Source organism: Mercenaria mercenaria, chromosome 16 (genome assembly GCF_021730395.1).
Source record: "Mercenaria mercenaria strain notata chromosome 16, MADL_Memer_1, whole genome shotgun sequence".
Taxonomy (NCBI): Eukaryota; Metazoa; Mollusca; class Bivalvia; order Venerida; family Veneridae; genus Mercenaria; species Mercenaria mercenaria.
The window spans coordinates 62,747,210-62,765,933 of NC_069376.1; the positions used below are offsets into that span (position 1 = coordinate 62,747,210).

The 18,724-nt window shown below is 36.8% G+C and overlaps 1 protein-coding gene across 9 annotated transcripts in view; it reads right to left on the minus strand.

The window, feature by feature from the left end:
• Window positions 1-18,724, minus strand: part of LOC123539742 (potassium channel subfamily T member 2-like) — a 171,372-nt gene that overhangs the window by 52,201 nt on the left and 100,447 nt on the right. For 7 of the 9 annotated variants that reach the window (XM_045324486.2, XM_045324487.2, XM_045324483.2 and 4 more), the window contains 10 exons: window positions 18,107-18,181; window positions 15,570-15,656; window positions 15,104-15,207; window positions 14,540-14,726; window positions 11,326-11,490; window positions 10,214-10,414; window positions 9,650-9,758; window positions 8,737-8,845; window positions 4,243-4,278; window positions 1,659-1,685 (listed from right to left, as the gene is read on the minus strand). In XM_045324486.2, the coding sequence (XP_045180421.2) occupies window positions 1,659-1,685; window positions 4,243-4,278; window positions 8,737-8,845; window positions 9,650-9,758; window positions 10,214-10,414; window positions 11,326-11,490; window positions 14,540-14,726; window positions 15,104-15,207; window positions 15,570-15,656; window positions 18,107-18,181 (1,100 nt within the window). The remainder of the gene's footprint in view (window positions 1-1,658; window positions 1,686-4,242; window positions 4,279-8,736; window positions 8,846-9,649; window positions 9,759-10,213; window positions 10,415-11,325; window positions 11,491-14,539; window positions 14,727-15,103; window positions 15,208-15,569; window positions 15,657-18,106; window positions 18,182-18,724) is intronic. The other 2 variants (XM_045324482.2, XM_045324484.2) reach the window with 2 other exon arrangements.

Sequence of the window (18,724 nt, forward strand, 5' to 3'; positions counted from 1 at the left end):
AAATATTAAAACTACAAAGTTCAGCTGCAAGCCCTGACAGTGTAAAATTAGAGAGGATCTTTATAGCTGAGTGGTTCAAGGACATAGACTTTCAATCACTAAGTCCTGCCTCCTACTAATGTGTGTATGAGCATTGTTCAGAATCAAACAAATTCTTGTATGCAGTAAAGATAGCTTCCCAGTTTGTCAGTTTTGCCCAGATTCTCAGCCATGTGTTTGATTACTGTCAGAAGGGGTACCTTGACCAAGAAACTTAAAACCAAACAGCAACAACAATACACAACAACAACAACAACAACACCAAACAACATGACAACATTTGCATGAAACTGATAAACAGAATGTAATTTCACAAAGGTGAGGAAACCACAAGAAAATCACTAAAAATACTAGGCATTCACTAGGAAAATATAGGTTTTGGACAATGCACAAACTAGCAGTTAAACAAAAGGTCACAAGACAGGAAAAGACATCATGTAGCATGAATCACGACCTGCCAAATGCACTACAACATTTATAGCAAACAAACTGGAAGAATGGCTTATATTCAATCATTTTACGAAAAAAAAAGACATTCACTGTTACCACATACATTGAAAAACAGAAAGGTAAAAGCTTCTTACTTATGAACCAGCCAAAGAAAGAAAGAACTTGCAGAGCAGACCATGATTTTCGTCCTGAAACCTAGTTATCTAACCTGATGAAATTCTAAGATTAAATTTACAAAAGCATAATGGTAAACAAACATAATGGTAAACAAACTGTTTTTTGCAAAATAAAGCCTTGGAAGTGTTTACTAAACCATACAATGTCCATACAATGTGAAATAATGTATAAGCTAGTACTGGGAACTGAAATGTAAACTAGAGGTGCTTTTGAGAAAAGCGCATGTCTCCCACAACTGCCTAATCATCTGAATAGTAAGTCTGGCTTTATATACTGTTTGTGGCCTATTGGTATTCACATGTTGGAGTAACCAGTCTACAGTGCAGTATCAGTAGTGTTGGTAGTTATGTTCAAGGGCCATAATTCCGAAGTGGCTGGGCCAATTTGGCTAGTTATCAAACTTGGCTGAGAACTTATAGTCCAACACATTTTGTTCAAGTTTGGTGAAGGTCTGATGAGAAATGTTCGACTTAGAGTGCGGACAAGATTTGTGACATACACACACACACACACACATACAGACAGACACACAGACAGGAGTAAATCAATATGTCTCCCACACCACTGTGTGGTGGGAGACATAATTACCAAACTCAAAATGTAAAATGACTCACTACCATTTTCTTTCATGCCACCAGAAAGTTTCATATAATACTGTGAAATCATTTAATTTCAAAAACAAAATTTTCATTAATTATTGCCACAAAGTCTATTTTGCCAAGACAAGAACTTGTCATTTAAGGCAAAGTTTAAATAAATCACTATTTGATTTAAACTTTGCCTTAAATGACAAGTCACTATTTTGTTTAATTTTAATTATTCAAATCAAATTGAAGCAAGCATGAAATCTAAGTCAAATAGTTGTCAGTGAATAAAAATGATTTCTTTGTTATCAATGAATATAAGCCACGGCTAGCGTAAGCTATAGGGGTGCTATGATAAGCTGCTTTTAGCGTAAGCTTAGTGTACACAAGCGGGTTGTGACAACAGACCTTTTTCTCAACTTCCTAATTATATCACTACAATAATTAACATCACTAGGGTTAATAATGAATAACTGTTACATTTTTTCTTTTGCTGTACAGTATAATAATCATATCTATGTGTAACATTCTTGTTTATTATAATCCTCTAAAGTAAACTGATCAACTTTTGCACAAACAATCACACAAAAATAAAAAACTGAAACTGTTGTAGCTGTATAGCATTTATGTATCTTTCTAACAACAAAAACATTTAAACAGAAGCTAAAACAATCTTCAGCACAAGCATACATGATAGTGTATCTGGACAGGAAAATTACAGAATAGTAATTCTGTTTTTATTATGAGCCAGATGCCTGATTATTCTGTTTTAGAGAGACTTGTTTTTCATGCCATTTGCCTGACAGACTGGTAATTCTGTTTTAGAGAGACTTGTTTTCCATGCCATTTGCCTGACAGACTGGTAATTCAGTTTTAGAGAGACTTGTTTTCCATGCCATTTGCCTGACAGACTGGTAATTCTGTTTTAGAGAGACTTGTTTTCCATGCCATTTGCCTGACAGATTGGTAATTCTGTTTTAGAGAGACTAGTTTTCCATGCAAATTGCCCGACAGACTGGTAATTCAATTTTTAGACTTGTTTTCCATGTAATTCTGTTTTTAGAGAGACTTGTTTCCAATGCCATTTGCATGACAGACTGGGGTTATTCTATGCTTAGAATTACTTGTTTTCTGTTCTATCTGCCTTACAGCCTGATAATTCTATTGAAGAAAGACTTGTTTTCTATGGCACCTGCCTTCAAACCATGAAGTCTCTCAGAACAGGTAAATTTTACTGTTTGTATGTGAATTGGAAGGGGATATAGTGACCTTTCAAGGCAGGTTATCAATACAGTTTTGGTCCTTTTAGTGCAAGTTTGACAGTATGTTATACAACAAGAGGGTCATTGACCCTAAAGCGCTCACCTGAGTATAAGGATTTAAGTGTGTTTGCATAACGTAATGGTACAAGTATTGATAGGTTTCTTCTATGGCAATAGTTAGACAGTACAACTCTGACATCACACACCAAAAATCAAGGCTCTAGCTATTATTGATTCAGAGAAGAAGATGCATGTGGTCCAAATTTGAAGCCTGTATCTTCAAACATGTGAAAGTAGGTCACTAGGTCAATGTCAAGGTCAAAGTTTATTTCGGTACATAAATCTATGCATGTGGTCCAAATTTGAAGGCTGTAGCTTGAGATATGTGAAAGTAGGTCACTAGGTCAAAATCAAGGTCAAATTTCATTTCGGATCACAAAACTATGCATGTGGTCCAAATTTGAAGCCTGTACCTTCAAAAATGTGAAAGTAGGTCACTAGATCAATGTCAAAGTCAAAGTTGATTTCGGTACACAAATCTATACATGTGGTCCAAATTTGAAGGCTGTAGCTACAGAAATGCAAAAGTAAGTCACTAGGTCAAGATCAAGGTCAACTCATGTCAAGGTTCATCTAGCAACTCATAACTATACATGTGGTCCAAATTTGAATCTTGTAGGATATGGACAAGAAGGTTTTTAAAGTTTTTTACCTATATAAGTCTATATAAACCATGTGACCCCCGGGGCAGGGCCATATTTGACCCTAGGGGGATAATTTGAACAAACTTAGTGAAGAACCACTAAATGATGCTACATTACAAATATCAAAGCCCTATGCTTTGTGGTTTTGGACACGAAGATTTTTGAAGTTTTCCCTATATAAGTCTAAAAAAACTATGTGACCCCCAGGGTGCGGCCATATTTGACCCTGGTAGAGGACACTAGATGATTCTACATACCATGCCGTAGACCCTGTGCATTTGGACAAGAAGATTTTCCCGCCAGCAGTTTCACACAAGTAGATTTTTAAAGTTTCCACTATATACCTATAGGGAAAAGTAACCACACCCTCTGGCGGCCATGTTTTTTGATGAATCAAAATAATCTGAACAATCTTGGTAGAGGGTCACAAAAGGACCATTTGTGTAAAGTTATTCTAAAATTAGGCCAACAGTTTCATACAAGAAGATTTTTTAATTTTCCACTATATACATGTACAAAATATTTTTGGGAAAAGTGACAACGCCCTCCAGCGGCCATGTTTTTGACGAATCAGTATAATTTGAACAATCTTGGTAGAGGGTGACATAAGGACCATTTGTGTGAAATAATTTCAATAATTGGACCATCGGTTTAGGAGATGTCATTTGAAGTTTTTTCTATTTTTAGCTCTGGCAGCCCCTATGTGCAACCAAGCGGTACCGTTTAAACAAGTTTGGTAGAAGACCACCCAAGGAACATCATGGCTAAGTTTCATCAAAATCCATTCATTGGTTTTGGAGCAGATGTTGTTTAAACACAAATGTTGACAACGGATGCACGGACGCATGCACAACAGACGACGGACACAGTGTAATCACAATATCTCACCATGAGCACTTTGTGCTCAGGTGAGCTAAAAAACCATAACAACTGTATGCTTGTGCTGTATTTGGGAAGCATGGTTTCTTTTCAATTATATCTACAAGGTGTCTGTATATAAAACAGAGGAATGAAGCTATGATTTACCTGCGAACTGTTCCCTCTATTGAACCTTTTCCATATCTAATATAGAGAATTAATGAGCGCAACTGTTAGTAATGTACTGCTATAGGCAACACTGCATAATAATCATACTACTTTCACTACAATATTCACCATGTAGTAAACTATATATCTGAAATATGTGGTCTTTAAACAGCAAAAATAAACTAGAATATGCTTTTGTACAAAAACGCATGTCTCCCCCAATGCTTAGTCTTATAGGCCAGAAGTCAATATGGGACAGGAGCGAAAGTCAAAGAGACACTGATAATTGGCTGCAATAGGGATCATCTACTTGGCATGTCCAATCATCCCACTAAGATTCAACATTCTGGGCCTAGTGGTTCTAAGTTATGAACTGGAAATGGTTATCCATGTTCTGACCCCTGTGACCTGACCTTTGATTGAGTGTACCCAAAATCAGTAGGGGTCATCTACTCTGCATGTCCAACCATCCTATGAAGTTTTACCATTCTTGATCAAGTATCCTCAAGTTATTGATTGGAAGGAATTTTCTATGTTCAGGCCCCTTTGACCCTGAACTTAGCTAAAGTGACCCCAAAAACGAAACCGGTCACTACATTTTAAGCCTTATCACCCCAAAGTTGGAAGGTTCTAGGTCATATGGTTCTCAAGTTATTGACCGGAAATGGATTTCCATGTTCTGTCCACTGCAACCTTGAGCTTTAATTATGTGACCATCTACACTGCATGTCCAACCATCCTATGAAGTTTCAACATTCTGGGTCAAGTGGTTCACAAGTTATTGATCCGAAATGGTTTTCCATGTTCAGGCTCTAGTGACCTTGAACTTTAACAAAGTGACCCCAAAATCAATAGGGGTCATCTCCTCTGCATGTCAAACATCCTACGAAGTTTCAACATTCTTGGCCAAGTGGTTCTGAAGTTACTGACCAGAAATGGTTTTCCATGTTAAGGCCCCTGTAACCTTGACCTTAAACAGACTGGCTCCCTATGAAGTTTGAAGGTTCTAGGTCAAATGGTTCTCCAGTTATTGATCGGAAATAAAGTGTGACGGACGGACGGAAGGATGGACAGGGCAAAAACAATATGTCTCCCCCAGTGTGGTGGGGTGGGGGGGTGGAGACATAATATATCTAAAATATGTGCCACATTTGGCCTAAAAATAAGATGCCTAACAGATACATGTACATGAAGAAAGTGCTACATTTGCCTAAAAAACAGCAAAAACAAAATATATTTGAGACAGGTTCCGCGTTTGGCACAAAAACAGAAAACATAAAATATACACAAAGAAGGTGCCACATTAGAGGAAAAGGACATATAAAAATTCCAGTATATTTTGAAAATTATATAACCATAAGGATCAACTAATTCTTATTTCAATCAAATCTTTAACATGATTATTTCAAACAAAGATCATGTACATATTGCATATCTAATGTTGTAGAATAAAACTATAACTGTTCACATTGTGTCAAAGTGAGGATGTGTGACTTGAGCAGATCAGTTAGTGAAGACAGTATAAATCTGTGCCGTGACTGTTAACTTAATTTCTTTGCAGCAACTATTTAATGACTGTAGATTTTTATAATTTAGAAAGTATTACAAACATAGGAAATAACTTAAGTAGATATAAGGAATAAACAGCATATAAAGCCCTCTACAGACGGTAAGTTTTTGTTGTACAACACCAATTAAATTCAAGATGTACAGCCAAATATTACCGTGTGTACCATGCTATTCCTTGATTTCGTAAATCTTAAGTCTTGACTTACAGATTAGGACATGTTCTATTTCGTAAGTTTTGCCTTACGTACCACCCATGTTGACAAGCAACAAATTGGTAAATAATTAGCTGATAAGAGGCAAGTGAATGAAATTCCAGAAACAATTGGCCAAAAAATAAACACAAATCTGAATATAAAATGGCTTTTAATGCATAATGGAAGGATGACACTGAAAAGTTAAATGATTTGAGCTGCGCCATGAGAAAACCAACATAGTGCATTTACAACCAGCATCCGCGCAGTCTGATCCATGCTGTTCGCTAACGGTTTCTCTAAATGTATTAGACTTTGAAAGCAACCGTCACTGATCCTGACCAGACTGCGCGGATGCACAGGCTGGTCTGCATCCACGTTGGTCGCAAAGCCACTATGTTGGTTTTCTAATGGCGTGGCTCATTTGTGTCATGCGTAATCAAATTCATGGGACATAAAAAGGTGCATATTATTTTTTATAATATTAATAGTTACATTCTTTTCAGTACCTGATGCACTATGTTTACTTGGTAAATCTCTGTGATTTATATAGGAATGGAATACTGTCTGTATGTGCAAAATGTACAATTTCAAAATTGTACATCTTTGAGATAATTAGTGTTGTACAACAAAAACCTACCGTCTGTAGAGGGCTTATGAAACCTAAAATAAGGTTTCCAAGTAGAGGGCTAAATTCAAAACTGGTATCCTTCACTAATTTAAAAGCAACAAGCTGTAACCCTAGTTAACTTTTGTATGTATATGTGTAACACACAGCTTTAACTAAAACAGGACACTTTTTCAGCAGCTTTCACAGAAACAAGCAGCTGTGGAAAATGTTTTTTCAGCAGGTTTGACTGAAACAAGAAGCTGTGGTAATGTTTTTCAGCAGCTTTAACTGAAACAAGCAGCTGTGATAAATGTTTTTCAGCACCTTTAACTGAAACAGAGCAGCTGTGATAAATGTTTTTCAGCACCTTTATCTGAAACAAGCAGCTGTGGTAAATGTTTTTCAGTAGCTTTAACTGAAACAAGTGGCTGTGGAAAATGTTTTCTCAGCAGGTTTGACTAAAACAATCAGATGTGGTAAATGTTTTTCAGCAGCTTTAACTGAAACAATCAGATGTGGTAAATGTTTTTGTTTTTCAGCAGCTTTAACTGAAACAAGCAGCTGTGGTAAATGTTTTTCAGCAGCTTTAACTGAAACAAGCAGCTGTGATAAATGTTTTTCAGCACCTTTATCTGAAACAAGCAGCTGTGGTAAATGTTTTTCAGCACCTTTATCTGAAACAAGCAGCTGTGGTAAATGTTTTTCAGTAGCTTTAACTGAAACAAGCGGCTGTGGAAAATGTTTTCTCAGCAGGTTTGACTGAAACAATCAGATGTGGTAAATGTTTTTCAGCAGCTTTAACTGAAACTAGCAGATGTGGTAAATGTTTTTCAGCAGCTTTAACTGAAACAGAGCAGCTGTGGTAAATGTTTTTCAGCAGCTTTAACTGAAACAGAGCAGCTGTGATAAATGTTTTTCAGCACCTTTATCTGAAACAAGCAGCTGTGGTAAATGTTTTTCAGTAGCTTTAACTGAAACAAGCGGCTGTGGAAAATGTTTTCTCAGCAGGTTTGACTGAAACAATCAGATGTGGTAAAAGTTTTTCAGCTGCTTCAACTGAAACAAGCAGCTGTGGTAAATGTTTTTCAGCAGCTTTAACTGAAACAAAGCAGCTGTGGTAAATGTTTTTCAGCACCTTTATCTGAAACAAGCAGCTGTGGTAAATGTTTTTCAGCAGCTTTAACTGAAAAAAGCAGCTATGGTAAATGTTCTTCAGCAGCTTTAACTGAAACAAGCAGCTATGGTAAATGTTCTTCAGCAGCTTTAACTGAAACAGAGCAGCTGTGGTAAATGTTTTTCAGCACCTTTATCTGAAACAAGCAGCTGTGGTAAATGTTTTTCTGCACATTTTATATTGCATGTATTCACTGACAGTCGAGTCCTAAATTCATGCTCACTCATATAATGGAGCATAACCTTCAAACAATCTTTGTTAAAATTAGCATTCCATTCAAAGTATACAAGATTTTTTGTGTACATTCTTTGTCTTTCATACACCATGAAAACATTGATCAGACAGGAAAAATTACAATACTGTTTTGTATAATCATATTTTGATATGGGTCACAACTTCAGTCTCAAATCTATTGAAAGATGCTTGCATCCATTGTAAGTAATATTTGCAATATACTTAGTCAAAATTATTATTGCTGATGGAGTGAATAAAAAGTCAAACTGTTATGTGTGCAACTCATACAAACTGAAATTAAGTGTATTAGTAAAATAGGGTTATGGCACTCACGACAAGATGATGTATAGTGGTAGATAACTCATGATATACCAAGAAATGTAACTGATGAAGAAAAATGTACAGTAATTTATTCCCAACAAAGGGAAGTAACTTGCATTACAAGAAAGGTAACTTGCAGTAGCTTATAATATACTAAGAAAAGTTACTATAGATGAACAAGGGCAGTAACTCCTGGTAAAAGAACAGTAACTGATAATGTAATTTATGCAGGATGATATACAAAGGACAGTAAATAGTAAGATACACCAGGATCTGAAGTCATGATGCACACATGGCGTAACAAATAATATGTATCAAGGAAAGTAATTCATGAAATACAAAGAACAGTAACTCATGATATACAAAGGGCAGTAACTGTAGTGGTGTTTACTTACAATCCTCCTGAAGTATGAACGAGCAGGGAGACTAAAGTTGACAATCCAGGATACAAGCAGTTGTTGGCTAGCAGAGCATACTTAAACTCATCCTCACATACCACATGCTCTGAAATACAGACAATCTTATATTCCAATTTCTTAAAGACATATCTTCAATATTCAACTGCCTACACTTTTTGGGTTTAACATCACACAGACGCAATTATTGGCAACTTTCCTGCATTTGATGGTGGAGGAAGACCTCAGGTGCCCCGCCGTGCATTTTTTATTATGGATGGGCAATTAGAACCACAAACCTTCCATAAGCCAGCTGGATTGCTTCCACACATGAAGAATTCAATGAACAATATAACAAACTCAAGTATTTGCTTAAGTGTATTTCTTATTTCTATACTTCAGTTTCCATGAAATTCAGAATTATTGTGTTTTGATCTATGAAATAGTTATATACGGTTTTGATATAGACGAAAAAGTCAACACTGAAGATGCATAAAGGTCAAAGACAAACATTCAAAGTAACACACTTAACAAAGTAATTACTCAAGTTTTTTTGTGAAACTGTTCCTGGTAATCAAGGTAAATAACTTTTAGTTCAAGTTACTGAATTTTGACTAGGACTTACAAAATATGGATTAACAACAGCTGCTAATTTTCATGCCTTTTGAAGTTGATAGCAATACACATATTTTTGATTCACATTATTTTCATCTAATTGCCTAGAGAAACTCTAATTGTAACAATGATTTTTTCGGTAGGTTTTACAAAAATCAATATGAATTTGTGGTTCTAATGCTCTATTTTATTACCTCTAATGAACAGACTCAATCAAACCCAGTCTGCTATTACTATTTTTTTGGTTGCATTCTATGCTTCCAAGTGATCTTTTTACAGATTTTATTGATATACTCACCAGCAAACTTAACATGTATTTTATTCTCTGGTTTGAACAGTTGGATGTATTGTTTACATTTAGGAGCAAAGTCTTTCACTGCCCATGATCGTAAAATAGTATGTTGGTCCTGAAATATATGGCAAGATTAACTTTTCAAACATAACGAAATCACCTGTTCTCAATCTTAACTCCTGTGGAAGCATTGTCAGTTATAATTGACCTGTAGATAAGTAGTCTGTACTGGCACAGATTCTATGAACACTGATTAGTTTATAGATGACAGCCATTACATATTGGTAACTGAGCTAGGTAGATTTTACAGCAATAAACATTAACAATTCAGATTCTCTAAGTTGCACAGAAACAGTGAGGATCACAAAGTGACTTTTAATGTTGGAGAAAGACCCTAGGCTCCTCTCAAGACAATACTGCAGGCAAGCCAGCTGAACGGCTCTCTATACAGCTAACCAGAGCTTAAACCCATAGAACTGAGGAAAAATGATTCAAACTCAATGATCTTAACAACTCCTACACGGGGCTTCTGAAGTACTTAGTAACCCATATGACCAACAAAACTCTTACAGCTTTAGTTCTGTCCTGTATATATCTAGGCGCCAAGATGAAGCAAGCCTCTGCCTCTGCTATACGGCATCGTTTAAGGTCCGTGTCCTTCTGTGCTGAGCCTCTCATGTACACAACACGCTGTGACCACTTCGGATCTTTCAAAATGATCTGCATATTTACATCCATGGCATCTGCTGCCATCAGCACAACAATATGTTCCTGAAATTATATATTCAAAAATATTAGCATCTGTTAAATCAGCAACATACCATGACTTTTTGTGAACATATTCTGCACTTTTAAATTTATTTAACATCTTGAGGTTCTTTATGTGGCAACATATAAACATTTTAGAATGAAAACTCCATCTTTTTAAACAAATGAAATACTGTAGAATAATTCATTTTCATGGAGGACTAGTTTTCAAGGACTTCGTGGTTAATTAAATCCATGAATTTAATCCCAATGAAGCAGTACAATTCCCATTGTAAAAGTCTAACTTCGCGAATTTATATCCGAACGAAATAGCCATTTTCACACAAACTACGAAATTTTGTTACAGGAAATTAAATGGTTTCACAACAGATGCTTTGTTTTACATCAAGAATGACTTCAGTCATAAACAGAAAAATTTTTCTTTTAAGGCTTGCAGTCAAAAATTTAAACAAGAGCACCTCCTATGGGTGCAATAGTTCGTCTGCAAGTGCTGGTCAGTATGTAAGAAAAGAGTCATAGTTCAGAATTTACAAAAAGGGCCATAATTTTGACAAAATGTAAACCAGAGTTATGGTTCTTGGCCTACTAAGTCAACTAATGATAACAAACAAGTGTGCAAAGTTTCAAAGCTGTAGCTCTTATGGTTTTCGAGAAATTGTGGATCTAAACAAAAATTTTAATCAAAGCCGAAGCCGACACTGATGCCAACAATCAAGTGAGGACAATACCTTGTTAACAATCATGTTAATTTTGCACACAATTATGATCTTACACTTACAATGATATTTTTTTTTAGTTGTGTACTACACCTATACAGAAACTGGAATACAAATTTTCTTAAAATAAGGTATGTGTACATAACAATAAACATTGATGATATATCGCTACTGACCCATGTACCATGATATACCTACCTCTAATTTTGGATGAGCATAGAACTCCAATAGGAAATCCATCACAGTATCTGTCTGTAATGTCCGAGATAACACGACTACATGTTTGTTACCCCTCGCTCGCCTCTCTGAATATTCACTTCCAAACTTTGTTCGTTCAGCCATCGTTGATGCTATAGTTTGTATCTGAAATAGTATAAACAGAATTCTGAGCAGGATTCATAAGCAGGATATAATATCTATTTAACCTTTACCCTGCCAATTTTTTAAAATGGACTGGTCTATTATTCAATTTGGGAAATACAATTTATTATTCGAAAGGGTGTTTACTGAAAATTTAGTGACTGAGTAGCGAACTGTGTATCGATATGCAGGCAGATCTTGGTTTGCACTTGTCGCAAAGGCAGAATCATTTGCCACCAGCAGGCTTAAGGTTAACCTTGTTTTACCTATCAGGTGAATGTCTTTTTTTTTTTTTCATAATTGGCAATCAAGACTGAAAATAACTTGGTTTCAGAGAACTTGGGTCAGACAGCAACTTGATGCTAAACAAGAGGACCATGATGGTCCTGAATCGCTCACCTCTTCCCACATGACCCAGTTTTGAGTATGACGTCGTTTTTCTCTATTATTTTAACATAGTGACCTAGTTTTTGAGCTCATGTGACCCACTTTTGAACTTGACCTTGATATTATCAAGATAAAAATGCTGACCAATTTTCATGAAGATCGATTGAAAAATATGGTCTCTAGAGAGGTCACAAGGTTTTTCTATTATTTGACCTATTGACCTAGTTTTCAAAGGTACGTGACCCTGTTTTGAACTTTACCTAGATATCATCAAGGTAAACATTCTCACTAACTTTCATGAAGATCTCATGAAAAATATGGCCCCTAGAGAGGTCACAAGGTTTTTCTATTTTTATACCTACTGGCCTAGTTTTTGACTGCACGTGACCCAGTTTCTAAAGTGACCTAGATATCATTAAGGTGAACATTCAGATCAATTTTTATGAAGATCCATTGAAAAATATGGCCTCTAGAGAGGTCAAAAGATTTTTCTAATTTTAGACCTAGTGACCTAGTTTTTGACCGCAGTTGACCCAATTTCAAACTTGGCCTAGATATCATCAAGATGAACATTCAGACCAACTTTCATACAGATCCCATGAAAAGTATGGCCTCTAGAGAGGTCACAAGGTTTTTTTTATTATTTGACCTACTGACCTAGTTTTTTAAGGCACGTGACCCAGTTTCTAAAGTGACCTAGATATCATTAAGGTGAACATTCAGATCAATTTTTATGAAGATCCATTGAAAAATATGGCCTCTAGAGAGGTCACAAGGTTTTTCTATTTCAAGACCTACTGACCTAGTTTTTGATCGCAGTTGACCCAGTTTCAAACCTGACCTATATATCATCAAGATCAACATTCAGACCGACTTTCATACAGATCCCATGAAAAATATGGCCTCTAGAGAGGTCACAACGTTTTTTCATTATTTGACCTACTGACCTACTTTTTGATGGCACCTGACCCACTTTCGAACTTGACCTAGATATCATCAAGGTGAACATTCTGACCAATTTTTATGGAGATCCATTCACAAGTATGGCCTCTAGAGAGGTCACAAGGTTTTTCTATTTTTAGACCTACTGACCTAGTTTTTGAACGCACATGACCTTGTTTCGAACTTGTCCTAGATATCATCAAGATGAACATTCAGGTCATAAGGTTTTTCTATTATTTGACCTACTGACCTAGTTTTTGATGGCACGTGACCCACTTTCGAACTTGACCTAGATATCATCAAGATGAACATTCAGACCAACTTTCATACAGATCCCATGAAAAATATGGCCTCTAGGGAGGTCACAAGGTTTTTCTATTATTTGACCTATTGACCTAGTTTTTAAAGGCACGTGACCCACTTTCAAACTTGACCTAGATATCATCAAGGTGAACATTCTGACCAAATTTCATGAAGATCTCATGAAATATATGGCCTTTAGAGAGGTCACAAGGTTTTTCTATTTTTAGACCTACTGACCTAGTTTTTGATCGCACGAGACCAAGTTTCGAACTTGACCTAGATATTATCAAGATGAACATTCAGACCAAATTTCATACAGATCCCATGAAAAATATGGCCTCTAGAGAGGTCACAAGGTTTTTCTATTATTTGACCTACTGACCTAGTTTTTGATGGCATGTGACCCAGTTTCAAACTTGACCTAGATATCATCAAGGTGAACGTTCTGACCAATTTTCATGAAGATCTTGTGAAATATATGGCCTCTAGAGAGGTCACAAGGTTTTTCTATTTTTAGACCTACTGACCTAGTTTTTGATGGCACATGACCCAGTTTCGAACTTGACCTAGATATCATCAAGATGAACATTCAGACCAAATTTCATACAGATCCCATGAAAAATATGGCCTTTAGAGAGGTCACAAGGTTTTTCTACTATTTGACCTACTGACCTAGTTTTTGATGGCACGTGACCCAGTTTCGAACTTGACCTAGATATCATCAAGGTGAACGTTCTGACCAATCTTCATGAAGATCTTGTGAAATATATGGCCTCTAGAGAGGTCACAAGGTTTTTCTATTTTTAGACCTACTGACCTAGTTTTTGATGGCACGTGACCCAGTTTCGAACTTGACCTAGATATCATCAAGATGAACATTCTGATCAACTTTCATAAATATCCCACAAAAAATGTGACCTCTAGAGTGGTCACAAGCAAAAGTTTACGGACGCACGGACTGACAGACGGACGGGACGCCGCGCCATCACAAAAGCTCACCTTGTCACTCTGTGACAGGTGAGCTAAAAATCAAGGTAAGAATGAAGCAATGAATGGACAGTGTTTTTTTTTGTTGCTGTTGTTTTGGGTTTAACACCATTTTTCAAGAGTATTTCAGTTCATGAATCAGAGGTGGACGCATGATTTCAAACATAGTATCTTTTATCAAATTGTTACAATTGTCCCACCCGGGGATCAAACTCATGACCCGGCAGTATTTAGATTTGCACTCTCCTTAATGAGCTAAGTGGGCAGGCCAACAAATGGACAGTGTTAAGTGCTATAACAGCGATGCTAAACAAGTTTCTACACACTGTAACTAACGTAAGCTTGTAAACAGTGTCTTAAATGCCATAATTACAACACTGTCCAATGTAAACCTTTGAAAAAAGATTTTCACAAATATTTAGAAATAACATACCTGCATTGGAATAAAAGCAAAAGCAATGCAGATCATGAGTATCATGAACACTTGGCTCGGCCATATATCCGGAGAAATATCCCCGTAACCGACGGTGGAGAATGTAACAATAACGAAGTAGATGGCATCAAACAGATTCAGCTTTAAATCAGGACTGGCTCGCTGTATATGCTGAACACCACATATGCTGAAATTACACAATTAACAATATAATTAACAGCATACTCAGTTTATATACTATTCAAAAGTAAATGAAATAAATATATGGGAATATATTCTTGGAAACCAGATTCTTCCACCATTCTTAACATTAATTATTGCATGTACACAGTTGGGCATCTGGTAAAAAACAGCACTTCCTCAAACCAGCCTGCTGAACTGCTTCCTGTAAACCTCAGTCAGGATTTTGTACCCACTACAAATGAAGGGAAAGAGATCCACAGTCACTCACTTCAACATCTGGGAGAAGAAGGCCAGAAATACAAGACCTGTTCATCTTGTTAAAACAAAAAGTTTTCGACCTTTTCAGACTGGTAAAATTAACTAAATTGATACTGAACTTACGTGGTAAAAATAAGGCAAAGCATTGTGGCAATAAGGACCAGACTCTGCTGACCCAAGGTGACAGATATTGTCTGGAACCGCTGTCTTGTTCTATGTAAGTCATTCTGAAATTTTAAGACAGAACCAAATGCAGCAATATAATTGAAAGTCTAAGACACGTTTGTTTCTTTTGTGTCATAACTGCATTTTGTTCTCAACAGAAATTCCAGCTATCTTGAAGAAAAACATGTACACAAAATATCACATTTAAGTGGAATTCTGTTAATCTCAAGTAAAAGACTCGATCCCTTGTAATTCCTGATACAGAGTTTTAACTGTATTTTTTCACTTCTTTTTTTACTTGTTTCAGCTGAACGGAGCATTGATCTTGCAATGCAGACTGGCTTTTTTGAAACAATTTCCCAATTTTTTTGGGCCTAACTCATAGACATTATTCTATCAAGTTTGAACTGTAATATAAACTTACCAGTAATCTATCAAGAGCTTTCTTCGCCAACCAACAGCTGAGAAAGGACGGTACAAACAGGTTTCTGAGTAATGGAGGGTATGCAAGCTGAAAGATCATAAGAATAATTTTAGTACTACACAATACTCTTTTAATATCCGTACTGATTTCTTTATTTCTCTTGCTCTGTTTAATCAACTGTAACTAGAAAATGCTTTTGTAAAAAAGCGCATGTCTCCCCCAATGCAAAGTCCTATAGGCAAGAAGTCAATAGGGGTCAGGAGCGAAAGTCAAAGAGACACTGATGGTTGGCTGCAATAGGGATCATCTACTTTGCATGTCCAATCATCCCGCTAAATTTCAACACTCTTGGCCTAGTGGTTCTCAAGTCACTGTTCAGGCTTCTGTGACCTTGACCTTTGATCAAGTGACCTCAAAATAAATATGGGTCATCTACTCTGCATGTCCAATCATCCTATTAAGTTTCAACATTGTAGGTCAAGTGGTTCTCAAGTTATTTCCAAAAAATGATTTTACATGAACAGGCCACTGTGACCTTGACCTTTAATAGACTGACACCAAAATCAATAGGGGTCATCTACTCTGCATGTTCAATCATCCTATGAAGTTTCAACATTCTGGGTCAAGTGGTTCTCAAGTTATTGATCGGAACTGGTTATCAATGTTCAGGCCCCTGTGACCTTGACCTTTAACTGAGTGACCCCAAAAACAATAGGGGTCATTTACTCTGCATGAACAATCATCCTATGAAGTTTCAACATTCTGGGTCGAGAGGTTCTCAAGTTATTGACTGGAAATTGTTTTCCATGTTCAGGCCCCTGTGGCCTTGACCTTTAACAGACTGACCCTAAAATCATTAGGGGTCATCTACTCTGCATGACCAATCATACTATGAAGTTTCATCATTCTGGGTCAAGTGGTTCTCAAGTTACTGACCGGAAATGGTTTTCAATGTTCAGGCCCCTGTGACCTTGACCTTTCACAGAGTGACCCCAAAATCGTTAGGGGTCATCTACTTTGCATGTACAATCATCCTATGAAGTTTCAACATTCTGGGTCAAGTGGTTCTCAAGTTACTGACCGGAAATGGTTTTCAATGTTCAGGCCCCTGTGACCTTGACCTTAAATGGAGTGACCCCAAAATCGATAGCGGTCATCTACTTTGCATGTACAATCATCCTATGAAGTTTCAACATTCTGGGTCAAGTGGTTCTCTAGTTATTGATCGGAAATGGCTTTCCATGTTCAGGCCCCTGTGACGTTGACCTTTGACAGAGTGACCCCAAAATCAATAGGGGTCATCTACTCTTCATGACCAATCATCCTATGAAGTTTCAACATTCTGGGTCAAGTGGTTCTCAAGTTACTGACCGGAAATGGTTTTCAATGTTCGGGCCCCTGTGACCTTGACCTTTAATGGAGTGACCTCAAAATCGATAGGGGTCATCTACTTTGCATGTACAATCATTCTATGAAGTTTCAACATTCTGGGTCAAGTGGTTCTCTAGTTATTGATTGGAAATGGTTTTCCTTGTTCAGGCCCGTGACCTTGACCTTTGATGGAGTGACCCCAAAATCAATAGGGGTCATCTACTCTTCATGACCAATCATCCTACAAAGTTTCAACATTCTGGGTCAAGTGGTTCTCTAGTTATTGATCGGAAATGGTTTTCAATGTTCGGGCCCCTGTGACCTTGACCTTTGACGGAGTGACCCCCAAAAACAATAGGGGTCGTCTACTCCAGCAGCCCTACAACCCTATGAAGTTTGAAGGTTCTAGGTCAAATGGTTCTCCAGTTATTGCTCGGAAATGAAGTGTGACGTATGGAAGGACGGACGGACGGAAGGAAGGATGGACAGGGCAAAAACAATATGTCTCCTGGGGGAGACATAATTATAAAACTAAAATATGAAGAAAACAAAAGCACACAAGTACGTTTTCTAGCCTTATGAGCAAGTTGTGGCTGCTGGCATTTTTTCTAAGGGACTACCTGACTGATATTTGGCAAGGTTCAATTGTTGCTAGGTAACTAATGACTGTGTTTACCAGAAAGAGACAATAATGGTTTTAGATGTTGATCACTACCAGACCAGGCTATGCAGGTCTATTCACAGTAGTCCAAATATAAATAGTTCTAATATTTTTTTCTTTTCTTGGTGCCCTTTCTCAATAGCATCATGTTTTCTTTTACTCTACTGCCTGTCAGTATGAATTAACATCTGCATGCTCCTATCTGATGCAAGAGAACAATGGCAGTGCATCACAATGCAGAGCAATATACGCCCGAAGGTATGACATTTGACCCCTAAGTGTGACCTTGACCTTAAAGAGAGCCATTCAAAACGTAAGCTCCCCACGCCACCTCCATGTGGTCAACATTTGTGTCAAGTTTCTTAGAAAACTTTCAAGGGGTTCAAGAGTTACGGAGTGGACACGAAATAGCTAACGGACGGACAGACGGACTCTGGGATCAAAACATAATGCGTCCTTTCTGGCATATAAAAATAGTTATAATAATAATACAAGAGCTACTTACAGTTACAATGAAAGGCAAAGAGCTGAATACTTCCAGAATGAAATGTCCTTGTAGAAAATGTTCCCACCGATTGCCCTGAAAAATGAATATTTTACACATAACAAAACTGACTTGCCTTCACTTTTTTTGCATAATGATACACATTGCTTTTTACAATTCTACATGTCCAAGCTTTTGGGCAGGAACTATTTTAGTCGTATGGACCTTACTGAATTTTATTTGTTTCAGCCCCGAAAAAAGATAAAATGGTCTACAAAGAATTTTTGAGCTGAAATGTTTACTTACAATTACTATCATTTGGAGGACTGGCATTCAAAATTTAACATAATCACTGGTCTAAAATATCTAAGAAAGGATTACAGTAAGTTTTAAAGCCGCGGTTAGAGACTATTCTAATAAAACCTTATTTGTATTCCTTTAAAGATTGAAACTTTGACATAGTTATGCAACAAAATATCAATTTCTATGTTATTGCAGTGCACTTGAAAAGAAAAGAAAACCACAAAAAAAAGCAAATATCTGGTGGATATTATCAAGGATGTAAATAGCTTTTTTTTTTGATATCATGTTAGAATTGAAATAACGTAATTTAAACAGTGATTTTCTCTTGTAGAAATT